The sequence below is a fragment of the Mercenaria mercenaria genome, chromosome 8 (genome assembly GCF_021730395.1).
Source record: "Mercenaria mercenaria strain notata chromosome 8, MADL_Memer_1, whole genome shotgun sequence".
In the NCBI taxonomy this organism is placed as follows: Eukaryota; Metazoa; Mollusca; class Bivalvia; order Venerida; family Veneridae; genus Mercenaria; species Mercenaria mercenaria.
The window spans coordinates 57,081,709-57,095,377 of record NC_069368.1 but is presented as its reverse complement, the minus strand read 5'-3'; the positions used below and the strand labels follow the sequence as shown (position 1 = coordinate 57,095,377).

The 13,669-nt window shown below is 34.7% G+C and overlaps 1 protein-coding gene across 17 annotated transcripts in view; it reads right to left on the bottom strand.

The window, feature by feature from the left end:
• Positions 1-13,669, bottom strand: part of LOC123565325 (E3 SUMO-protein ligase PIAS2-like) — a 67,031-nt gene that overhangs the window by 11,442 nt on the left and 41,920 nt on the right. For all 17 annotated transcript variants that reach the window (XM_053550035.1, XM_053550033.1, XM_053550044.1 and 14 more), the window contains one exon: positions 1,553-2,010. In XM_053550035.1, the coding sequence (XP_053406010.1) occupies positions 1,553-2,010 (458 nt within the window). The remainder of the gene's footprint in view (positions 1-1,552; positions 2,011-13,669) is intronic.

Here is a 13,669-nt window from a genome sequence, read left to right as displayed (position 1 = left end):
TAAAGCAAAATACCACATCATGATTCAAGTTAATTTAATCTTTTGTGAACAGCATTATGGAAGCTACAGATTTTTAATATAAGAAATGATCTAGGGATTCCTTTTGACACTTTCAAAATTATTTCCAGTTCTTAGCAAAGTAATGTTTTTTTTTAAAGATGTTAATTCAGTCCAAGGGTTTCCTCAAAGCCAGCTCCTCAAAAAAGCATTACTGGCTGTTTAAGTATATACCAGAAATTTTCCGCGACCACCTGTCATAAAACTTGTGTTTGGATACAAGACAAAACCTCTCCAGCATCTCAGTGCTGAGTTTTAATCCAATATAATTATGTAGATGTTCCTTATAAACAGCTTTATGGTTGCGTACAAAACTTAACCAAATTTTCAAAGGTGAGAAAGGGTCATAGTAATATTTCAACCAAGAATTACCTCACTTGATATATAACCTCAAGAGTTTGTTTCCCTTTTACAGCATTATTTACTAACTTCAACAAATCTGTTCTTAATGACAATGAATGTGAAAATTAGTGTTAACTGTAACAAAACAGACTAACAAGAGCACTGCGTCACTTGTCTGCAAGTGCTGGAGAATATGAAAGAAAAGAGTTACAGTTAAGAATTTTAAGTACAAAAAGGGCCATGATTCTGACAAAATGTATGTAAGAGTTATGGTTCTTGGCCTACATAGTCACCTAATGAGGATAAACATGTTTGCAAAGTTTCAAAGCTGTAGCTCTTGTAGTTTTTGAGATAAGGTTGACCTAAAGAAAAATTTTAACCAAGAAATTCAAATTTTCTAAGTAAAAAAGGACCATAATTCTGATAAAATGCATATCAGAGTTATGGTTCTTGGCCTACACAGTCACCTATCGATGATAAACAAGTGTGCAAAGTTTCAAAGCTGTAGCTCTTACATTTTTTGAGAAAAGGTGAGCCTAACCAAAATTTTTAATCAATGCTGACTATCAAGTGATGACATACCTCGTAGATTTTTTTCAAAAATCAGATGAGCTAAAATTACCATTTCATTCAATAGCTGGCTTTAATATGCTTATGTTATTATCAAAATTATTTGTTATTGTTTAGAATTTCAGTGCAATATTAAACTGAATAAAATGTTTAGATATAAAAAAACAATAAAATAGTTAGTAGTAAACAAAACTATGCTTAAGCTGTCAACAGGTTTTCTCTTTGGGAAAATTGTGTAAATTATATATTCAACAGCAAGATAAAATTAACTTGCATGCAAAACTTTGATTTTAACAGAACTGATTCTCTTTTCCAGCCATACTTGCTGCTTGTTTTCGCGTAACTGGCATCGCACTGGGCACAGCTAAAATGTTAAAATGATATCTTCACATATTTTCTGCAAAGCTTCTAGAATAATTTGCAAGATTCATCTACAATTGTGTAACAGTTTCTTGCCTGCTTGTTTACATTGAAAAAGAAAGGATAGAACGAGATCTATAACATAGCCAGAAAGGTATCATGTTTTACAACAAAACTGAATACTTGCTCCCAAAAAACTTCTGATAAGATTTAGCATACATACCAACAAGCGGTGACATATTTGAATTTGAGGACGATGGCGAATCTGATGCAATTTTTTCCACCATTGGACGTTTTGTTGGGGGCAGACTGTTTGCATGAGCGGGAGGCGGTCTTTTCTGTCCTTGTGTTTGTCCACTGAGTGCTGTTAGCCACGATGATGATGATGATGAAGACGATGATGATGATAAGCCTATTAATGAACTGTGAGCTGGACTGGTCAAACTTGGTGCCCCGTGTTTCACTGGGCTACTGTTTCTAGAGTTCACACTAAGATTGAGGCCTGAATTATTTTGAGAATCAGATGGTCCCGGACTAAAGCTTGTTCTCCGTACAGCACTATCACTACTCTTATAACTAGTCAATGGTGGAAGTGGTGGAAGATTATGCAGTGCACTCGAGATTGCCGACGGACTTGGTGCCGCTGCCGGTGCATTCAGTATCAACGATGGGGTAGAGGACCTGAAAATACATTGAAATAGTCAGTCTTTCTTAAATATGCAAATAAGTTTAAACAGTAAATGCTCAGGTTTCTTGGCTTTGGAAATAAGGCTTAGTAGGTTTGTTTCCATAATCAAACCAGTGACAGGAACGCTGTAGGATCATATGTTATTGTGACATTTTATATATTAAACACTTTATGGTATACTTGGGCAATAGTCAAGAACTATGCACCCGTAAATAATTTTTATTATTGCCCACCAAACCATTCAACAATTAATACCTTTACTGGAAAACTGATTGCGACTGTATAATACTTGCTATATAACATAAGAAAATCTACTCTCTAAGAAAATAATTTTAGAAATGTGCCTCACTCAAGGTCTCAATACATTATGTACACTGAAAAGCAAGAAACTAACCAACTTGATCTGACCCCTCAGAAAAATATTTTCTCTAAGTAAATTTTACACCATGGATAATCATTTTTAAAAGTAACTAAATGAAGGCTTTTAAAGAAAAAATGTTTTGGGTGGACAGTTGCATATTAATACGCTTCTCAATTCTCAAAATTACTAAACACAGATGTCAAGTGTCCCCTTTTAGTTACGATAATCTAGACTAGCATTTTATCTGCAGTTGTATGTATGGAAATAAACACTACGAAAAACGTTATCAAAAAAGCTTTATTTATGCATAAATCTTGAAAATTAGCGAAGATTAAGGGCTATTATATAAAACACCAGCCACTTATGTGTTACATCATTATTATCAAATGCATGTGATTACAATTTTGTTGAAAACCATATGCCACCACAATCATTAAAGCAGCTCATTCGGAGGCTAAATATTCTTATTGTTTGACATAAAATATATATTTGACATAAATTAGAGCTGTTTTTAAAACAGATATGACCCAATGCCATATTGGTCAAGTGCTCATGAGAAGTAGTAGTTTAACAGTTTTTCTATTTAAAGCTCTGGCCAGTCAGTGTTTAAGTTTAATAACGGTCCATCGGCCCTTTCAGACACAATGAAGCATAAAGATGCCACGTAGAGTATAGACTGCTTAAAGCTCTGGCGTCTTTGAGCATTCAAACAGACCAATTCAAATAAACCTGAGAAATGTGCCAAGTGAAAGCAATCGAATATGACAGAACCTTAAAAGGATGCTAAAGAACAGTTTAGTGAAGATCCATTAAATGGCTCATGCGAATAAGTTTTTTTTAAAAATTATTTTCAGCTCTGGTGGCCCATAGTGCCATTAAGCAGCACCATTTGATCAAACATTACAAGACTGACAGTCCCTAAAGAAAGTCAATTAAACCTGTTAAAACAAATCTGGAAAAGGACAATTCCACCCAAAGTTGGGGGAAGATCCATCAAAATGTTTACAAGAAATTCCTTGAAGGCCTTTCTATGTCTAGTCTTGGCATCTCCTAAATGCAGCAGAGCGTAACCATTTAAACACACTTGAGATAGGTCAATGCTCAAATGCAAGGCAGAGTTGTAATTCTGACCACTTAAAATGCTGATGATGGACTATGGACCATCTCATTCTGAAACTTGTATTTAAAGTGGAACAATTTCTTCAGTTTGGGTAATGTCCATTCAGTAATAACAGGAGTTCAACACATGACCCTAAAGTTTTGTCTGAAACCATCTGGTAAAGTAGATTCTGAAAAATTTGCTTACTTGCAAACTTATACAAAAACTCTATTAAAGGGGGTATAAATTTGACAAAAAGTAGACCAGAGTTATGGAAACTACTCTGTGAGGCCATCTTATGGTGCTAAAGTATTGTTGAGTAAGAAAGTGTTCAGTTACATGAAAGAATTTTCTAAGAAATCCACTTAACGGCTAAACAAAATGTTTTGGTTAAAGGCCCAAGAGGGCCTCAGTCGCTCACCTGAGGCTGACTTTGGCCTAATTAGATCTTGCTTGTGACAAAGTATCAAATTTAAAAAAGAATCAAAAATCTTATATTAAAAAAGACTGAAAGTATTTCTATTTTGAGCTCTAGCAGCCCCTAAAAGGGATCAAGTGCCCCCATTTGAACAAACTTGGGAGAGGACCATAATAATGATGCCACATACCAAGTTTAATGAAGATCCATCAAGTGGTGCATGGTAAGAAGTTGTTTAAATGTATTTCTGTTTTTAGCTCTAGCCGCCCCTAAAAGGGGCCAAGTGCCCCCGTTTGAACAAATTTGGGAGAAGAGCATATAATGAGGTTTCAAGAAAGTTTGATGAAGATCCATCCAGCGGTTCATGAGAAGAAGTTGTTTCAAGGTTTTTCTATTTTTAGCTCTAGCTGCCCCTAAAAGGGGTCAAGTTCCACCAACAGAACAAATTTGAAAAAAGACCTTATAATGATGCTACAGACCAAGTTTGATGAAGATCCATCAAGCAGTTCATGAGAAGAAGTTGTTTAAAGGTTTTTCTATTTTTAGCTCCAGCCACCCCTAAAAGGAGCCAAATGCCCCCATTTGAACAAATTTGATAGAGGACCTCACCAGGATGCTACAAATCAAATTTGGTGTTATTCTGACCAGTAATTTCAGAGGAGATGTTTAAGTAAAAATGTGGACGACTGACCATCCACCCTATACTAGTAGCTCACCCTGAACCTTCGGTTCAGATGTGCTAAAAAGGGGCATAATTCTTATGACAAAATAAAAGCTCAATTTAGGTTGCAACTTGCCTGCAAGTGTTATGATGTAAAAGATTTGTGAGGAGTTTGAAAGCAACCAGCAGAGTAGATTCCAAGAAACCTGCTTATATGCAAAACTTCCGTGACGTGGAAGCTGGCGAAATGGTGATAAATTTAAATGCTACAATTTGAACTAAATATGTATGTATCAAGTAGATTATAATAACTAATCTTTGCTAAATATCTTTGAAATTAGTTGCTTTAATGCAGGTGAAGACATGCTTTTATCATATCTCAAGTATCGAGTTAACAATTTGTTTCAATACTTTCTTTTTTGTCTCCAAAACATCCCTGCTTTACCACATCCTAAACTTTTCATGTGACTACATCCTGTTTGTGTTATGTATTTCTCATGTGACTACATGCTGATGTGCACTTAGGCTTTTGAAAATAGCTTACTACAGAGATTTTATCTTATAGATTCATTAATCTCAAAGTTCAATCTATATTTGATTCCTGGTCTTCATCTTTAGAGATAATAATCTGTAAAACACATACATGCAATTCCCCCTTTTCGTAATTCCATGTAATGTGCAACAAATGATTCATGTTACAATCTAATAAGTTTAAGCTGCAAATAAAACCATATGTGTGTCTATAGGGCACTGGTGCCCCAACTCCTTTCACTGTATTCATATTTTTTATTAAGCCCAGGGCCATAAGTATGGTGTGTGTGATGACTGGAGCTAGAGTAACACACTATTCCTCAGTTCAGCAAGATCACATTCTTAAATATTTCAATGTTCTGGCGGTGGTCATACAGAAATATTTTGCTATTTCTACTCCTCCATTAACTACTTATGACAGTTAAACATTTTCTCAATCTCCATCAAAATAAAAATAACATTTCAACAGACTTTATCTTTCAGTTTGTCCGATTGCTGGGTTTTAAGTCACAATGGCACAAGACAGGTTATTTGGCCATTTTCCAGCTTTAAATTCTGTAAGAAAGCCCTTCTGTCCTCTGGGCATTATCTCAGACAGCACGAGCCTGTGCACCAGGGTAGATCCAATGACTCCACAACCACCAATTGCTCCTTGCCTCCTCACATGATAAGACAAGCAGAGCTTGAACTTACAACAAGAGGGCCATAATGGCCCTATATCGCTCACCTGTCATCATTGCATTTAAGGACAAGAAGGTCAAAAAATCATAATCAAGATCAATCAAAAGAATCATGAGAAAATATAGCTGAAATTTTCTTAAAGGTACAGATATGTCAAAATACACTTATAAATTGGAGGTACCACCCATGTTGTACCACAGGAATTCCCTACGGCCAATAATAAAAAAGTTACTAAATAAGCTATTTATAGTAACATAAAAGGGAAGTAATTAAAAAAAATTATTGTAAGTGAACAAAAGAAGGATCTGCCAAATAAAAACAAGAGCACTGCAATGCAACGCAAATGCAGAGCAATATACACACAAAAACAAAGTCATATGACCTTTGACCCCTAAGTGTGACCTTGACCTTGAAGTGAGCCGTCCAAAACACGCGCTCTGCACATCGTTTCGATGAGGTGAACATTTGTGTCAGGTTTCTCTGAAATCCTTCAAGGGGTTCAAGAGTTACAGAGCAGAAGGGAAATTGCTAACCAACAGACAGACAGACAGACGGACACCAAGGCGATAACATAATACATCTCTTAGGGTGTATAAAAAGGAATCGAGATCTTATGGTGATACAAAGTTGTGTGCAAGTTTGGTTAAAATTAAATCATAAATGAAGCTGCTATTGTGCAGACAAAGTCAAAATAGCTAATTTTGGCCCTTTCAGGGGCCATAACTCTGGAACCCATTATGGGATCTGGCCAGTTCAAGAAAGGAACCAAGATCTTATGGTGACACAAGTTTCTGTGCAAGTTTGATTAAATTCAAATCATAAATGAAGCTGCTATTGTGCAGACAAGGTCAAAATAGCTAATTCTGGCCCTATCAAGGGCCATAACTCTGGAACCCATTATGGAATCTGGCTAGTTCAAGAAAAGAATCAAGATCTTGTGGTGATACAAGTTATGTGCAAGTTTGGTTAAAATCAAATCACAAATGAAGCTGCTATTGCACAGACAAGGTCAAAATAGCTAATTTTGGCCTTTTCAGGGGCCATAACTCTGGAACCCATAAAGGGATCTGGCCAGTTCAAGAAAGGAACCAAGATCTTATGGTGATACAAGTTGTGTGCAAGTTTGGTTAAAATAAAATCATAAATGAAACCACTATCGTGCAGACAAGAAATTGTGGACGGACGACGGACGGAGGGCGATCACAAAAGCTCACCCTGTCACTACGTGACAGGTGAGCTAAAAAGCTAAATGATTAGAAGTTGGCCACTCCGCAAACTAAATGCCAACTGCTTTGTAATATCAGAATTCAATGAATGTCTTCACAAGCTGCATACTTAAAGACAGAAATATAGGGCCACTGGACAAGAAATCCATTTGTTTGGCAAGACATATAAATATACAATCAAGTTCAAACATTTCAGAAGTTCAACCAACAAATATAACAGAAAAACAACAGAATTTATAAAAAGTGCTTCTACAGTGCTCTTGTATAATTGTTTAAAAAAAATTTTTTTTGCTGAGAATTTCTATAAATACATAAATTTACTGTATCAATATATCTCTTGCCAATCACAAAATGACTTCTTAAAAATAATCAAGTCATATTGTAATTTTAATTATTTAATAATCATTAAAACAGACTGTTATAACAGGCTGTAATTATCAACATAACATGGAACTTTTTATCTTAATACATACTTTTCAAATCATATTATTTAGCACACTTGAATTCATATGTACATTTCTGTTGGCTGCTTTAAAACAATAGTAATACACATATGTATTTCAAATTAACATCAATAGAAAACATCAAAATCAATTTCTTAAATTATGTTAAGGGATTGATATTCTGAAGTAAAAGTTAGTTTTAGTAGGAACATGGTTGACGACAAAATGAAAAGAGGTTGGATGAAAAGTTTTCTTTCTAAATAAAGCAATTCTACAGTCTACTGTGTCAGATACTTCTAGCGAAATGAAATTGCATTTCTCAGGACAAAAATGCAAAGTTTATTTCCAAAAATGTTCACCAGTTCACTGATCATTTAATGGTTATTAAATTCTGGTACATCTTTTTTTTTTCATCCTCTAACATACTGTCCATGAATAATGTATATAAAAAACGGTCTATATAAAATATTAAAGCAAACAAAACGAAAGAAAAAAAAACTGAAATATTTTTCCACTAACAAGCAGTTTTATCAACCCTCAGTAATTTACGGTGGGTTTTGCAAGACTTCACCAAAATCAAACATTTTTTCGGGAATGTCCTGCTAGACAATATAAAGCCATATTACTGGTGACATCAACCTACACTGACGAGATATGAAAATGCAACAAACATAAGCCTGAATATATTTTTTACTACAAAAAGCATCACCTTGAAATGTTCAACATATCTATATCTTGATACTCTATACCCACTGTGTTACTTTTACGGTCTGTTGTGCTGATTAAATTCTAACACAATGGGTATAGAGCACTGAGATGTGTATGTGTTGAACATTTCAAGGTGATACTTTTTGTAGTAAAAAATATATTCAGGCATATGTTTGTTGCGTTTTCATATCTCGTCAGTGTATTACTGCAATATTCTAATGATTAAGGTATTAAACTAATTGGTTGATATAACTTCCATCAATTGTTTGGCATCACTTCAATCAATCATTCAGTTCAAATGTAGAATTACATTCTGCAGAATTAAACTCCAGTACTGAAGCATATAGAGAGCTTAGTGATGAATTATCTACAGTACAGTAATCTGTTTTATTTTTACTTAATATATTTAAAATCACAGATGCAGTTGTGCAACCACAGAATTGTAGTCAACAATACATTTAAAAATACAATAAAAACTAACAACATAATATATTTACACCAAAATATTCTTTTCAAATCAACCACGGAATAAAATATCAACTTCACTCCAAACTTGTTAAAAATCTCGTCTTACCAGAATGAAATAAAAATTCAGAAAACAAATGTCTTTACTCTTACTCGTATAAAACTAAAAACTTCTTTGGAATCAAGTGTAATATTTTAACAATATCACTAACCAATAAATCTTAGTTTTCAATAATGTACAGTTCTTAACACAAGATTACTATTAAATTCAAAATTGAATTATTTCAACCATTTAAAACCAAGACAGGAACAAAATTATGATCATAAAATGGATAAAAAAGAATTATACAAGAGCACAAGAAGCACTTACACGAGCCACTTTGATGCAACAGTATACAAATATCATAGATAATTCATTATTGCATCAAGGTAACAATGAATGATAATAACTTAAACATGAAATGTTTCCCCTACATATAGTCCGAGTTCCTATGCCCAATAAAATTAGATTGCAAGAAGCACTTAGTGTTTTCCCAATTCACAATTAGTGTCTCTGTATAGCTAAAATAAGCAAATACATGTTAAAAGTTCAAGAAAAATTACCTTACTTCTAAAGACACAAACAACTTCGGTGATCAAATTTTAAGAAGGCAACTTAATGGAAAATTGCAAAGGGTTGAGCATTTCAGTCAAATTTCAGAGTGTGTTATTGGAGAAAAAAACACACTCTAGTGACCGACTTTCAGAGGACAACACATTGGTTACTTCATCTGAAGCAAACACTTCAGTGATCAAAGTTCACAGGGTTGCCCATTGTTGACCAATTTTTGTACTGCAATCATCTCTTGTCCAAATGATTAAGATTTGAAAGCAAAAACTTCTATCTTAGCAAATAGCTAGTTAAAAATCAAAACGAAATCCTCAATTGTTCCAAGTCAGAAATAAAGATGAAAACCAGAAACTTTAAACAATGCCAATTTTTCTATTTTTGCTTGCATTTCCTAAAATCCTACTGTAGTCAAAATACTCCAGAAACAAATCAAGATATTTTAGCACTGCTTCAGCAAGCATATGTAATTAAATGTTAAGTCTGGATTTTTGATTGTTGGGCAATTCATGAACAGTCTAAAGTTTCAATTCAGACTATATATATATAGGAATGTGAACCAATACTTATTTACTTCAAATGAATTGCTGCAAACTTCACAAGTGAAAAACTGAAAGAAAATATCACTTCTTCTAATTATTTCTGTTTAAATAAGCGACAGTATACTTATGTTTTCTCCCTCTGAGTGGACATGGACTTATACACATAAAAACAAGAGATCACAGAGTGATCTTGGCGCCCACCTATGTGCCATTTTTGAATGTTCCTAAATTTCAAGACTTACTGACTAGCTCAAGGTCAAATTTCATTTCCGTACACAACACGTGGTCCAAATTCGAAAGCTGTAGCTTGAGAAATGTGAAAGTAGGTCACTAGATCAATTTCAAGGACAAAGTTCTTTGTACACAAAACTATGCATGTGCATCAAGTTTGAAGGCTGTAGTTTGAGAAATTTGAAAGTAGGTCACTAGGTCAATCTTAAGGTCACAGTTTATTTTGGTACAAAAAACTATGCAAGTGGTCCAAATTTGAAGGCTGTAGCTTGAGAAATGTGAAAGTAGGTCACTAGGTCAATGTCAAAGTTTGTTTCGGTACACAATCCTATGCATGTGGTCTGAATTTAAAGCTACAGAAATGTGGAAGTAGGTCACTAGGTCAATCTTAAGGTCAAAGTTCATTTCGATACACAAAACTATGCAAGTGGTCCAAATTTGAAGGCTGTAGCTCGAGAAATGTGAAAGTAGGTCACTAGGTCAAAATCAAGGTCAAATTTTATTTCGGAACACAGAACTATGCATGTGGTCCAAATCTGAAGCCTGTTCCTTCAAAATGTGAAAGTAGGTCACTAGGTCAATGTAAAGGTCAAAGTTTGTTACAGTACACAAAACTATGCATGTGGTCCAAATTTGAAGGCTGTACCTTGAGAAATAAGAAAGTAGGTCACTAGGTCAAAATCAAGGTCAAATTTCATTTCGGAACACAAAACTATTCATGTGGTCCAAATTTGAAGCCTGTACCTTCAAAAATGTGAAAGTAGGTCACTAGGTCAATGTCAAGGTCAAAGTTTTTTTCAGTGCTCAAAACTATGCATGTGGTCCAAATTTGAAGGCTGTAGCTACAGAAATGTGAAAGAAGGTCACAAGGTCAATACCAAGGTCAACTCATGTCAAGGTTCATCTTGCCACTCAAAACCATACATGTGGTCCAAATTTGAATGTTGTAGGTTACTGACAAGAAGATTTTAAAAGCTTTTCCCTATATAAGTCTATATGAACCATGTGACCCCCAGGGCAGGGCCATATTTGACCCTAGGGGGATAATTTGAACAAACTTGGTAGAGAACCACTAGATGATGCTACATAACAAATATCAAAGCCCTAGGTTTTGTGGTTTGGGCAAGAAGATATTCAAAGTTTTTCCCTATATAAGTCTATGTAAACCATGTGACCCCTGGGGCGGGGCCATATTTGATCCTAGGAGGATAATTTGAAAAATCTTAGTAGAAGACCACTAGATGATGTCACATACAAAATATCAAAGCCCTAGGCCCTATGGTTTTGAACAAGAGGTTTTTCAAAGTTTTTCCCTATATAAGTCTATATAAACCATGTGACCCCCGGGGCGGGGCCATATTAGACCCCAGGGAAATAATTTGAATCATCTTGGTAGAGGACCACTAGATGATGCTTCATACCAAATATCAAAGCCCTAGGCTCTGTGGTTTTGGACAAGAAGATTTTCAAAGTTTTTCCCTATATAAATCTATGTAAATTATGGAAATAAACAAAGGGCCATAACTCACTAAAAAATTGTTGAACCAGTCTGATTTTCAGGGGGACATAACTAGAGTACCAATACATCATTCTGACAAGGTTTGGTCAAAATCCCCCTGGTAGTTTCTGAAGAGATGCGATAACGAGAAATTGTTAACGGAAGGACGGACGGACGGAAGGACGTCGGACCACGGACGCAGAGTGATTTGAATAGCCCACCATCTGATGATGGTGGGCTAATAATGTTAACAAGACCTGTATCAGAATAATTGAGCCGCACCATGAGAAAACCAACATAGTACATTTGCGACCAGCATGGATCCAGACCAGCCTGCGCATTTGCGCAGTCTAGTCAGGATCCATGCTGTTCGCTAACGGTTTTTCTAACTGCAATAGGCTTTGAAAGCGAACAGCAGGATGGGCATGCTGGTCTGGATCCATGCTGGTCGCAAATGCACTATGTTGGTTTTCTCATGGTGCGGCTCAATTTCTCTTACTAAGTAAAACAGAGCATCATAATACAGCATAGTTCATTCATAATGACTAGTATGTATAACTGTACATATTTACTATTTTCTTCCACTGAAGAATACAATCATCCTATCAAATACCTCTATTTCTTATGAAAATACCAAAGATATAGAAGAGTGAGTCTGATTCTTTTATACCTACAAGCCTTTGTTAATTATCCTTGTGTATCACATATTGATATCAATATAACAATATATACAACTTTTTAATTCCTTTAAGGAAGTAACTTTAATTTAACTTCAAAATGAGACAGGGTTGCCACTTACTTTAAAAGAAAACGAATTTCCCTGACTAAACCATACTTTTCACTGACCAATACCATCATTTTTTCAGCCTCCTCCTCCCCTACAGCCATCCAATCCACCCTTTTATATTCATTTTGTTTCAGATATAACAAACTTTCATTAACAAATACCAAAAATATATACAGTATTCAAAATTCCAAAGTTAACATAAAAACGAAATTGATTCAAACACATTTAAATTATGTTTATACACAATTACACCAAGATGTGTTTGGAAATACTTATAAGTACTGCTTGAAGACTGCCACAGACACTGAACATTTTAAACTTCGACCCAGAATTTCATTTTCCCCCAGACTTTTCTAAAATTTCATTTTTCACTGACCATTATCAAGATTTCCCTGACAATTCACTGACCTTGAAAAAAAAAATCATTTTTCACTGACTTAACAAGGTAAGTGGCAACCCTGTGAGACAGTGTGAGGCTTGTTTGTGCTGTAGGTAACTACTTTTTCACCCAGAGTGAATCATTCTTCACAGTATCATTTCACAGTTTTTATTACTTTTATGATACAATTTTATCACAGTCTGTTCAGGATACAATAAATGAAAAACAATGGCAGTTTTTCTAAGAATAGGCTTCAACTAACCTGTGATTTTGCAAAGCTGCATGTTTAATGCTAAAAAAAAACATAAGCAGATAAAAAAAGAAGACATTTTTTTCTGTAATTTTTTGCTTAAATTTGTTTTTACAACATTTTATACTTCTAATTTATTGAAGGGGAAATTATTCTTCACACAAGTAACTTCTCGAACAAAGAATGGAAAATTGATCCTTAACAAAATGTCCAAAATAATAGTAAAGTAATTTTACTTAGTTGAAGGGCAATCAGAAAGTCACATAAAGATTGTTTAGTGTGTCTCTACCAACCTAATACAGTTAGCTGTAGTGAAAACAAACAGAACTATATGAAGACTATGATTACAATGATTAATGAGACAGATGAGGCAAATGATACTATTGCTGAATCTGACAAACAGAAAATTAATTTTAAGATTCAACTCAATGTTTTATATCGGATTTGTTAAGTCTTCATAAATTTCAAGCCAGTTTCATTTTACTTCTTTGGAAAAAGTATATCAACACATTTATTATAAAAGAACTGCCTGACCCCCAAGTAGATGAGAGTGTAATGAGAGCAAAAGAAATAGGATTATCTTTATACATGTCTCTGGCCTACTTTAGATCCCTGCTTTGTCTGCCAACTATTTCTTACATGACCTACTGGTAACCATGTATGCTTTTAAAGCTTTTACATACACAGACCATGTACGTGACCAGATACTCGGCCATGACTGCCAATCCAAACCAAGACGATATAAAGTCCCTGAGAACATCATCT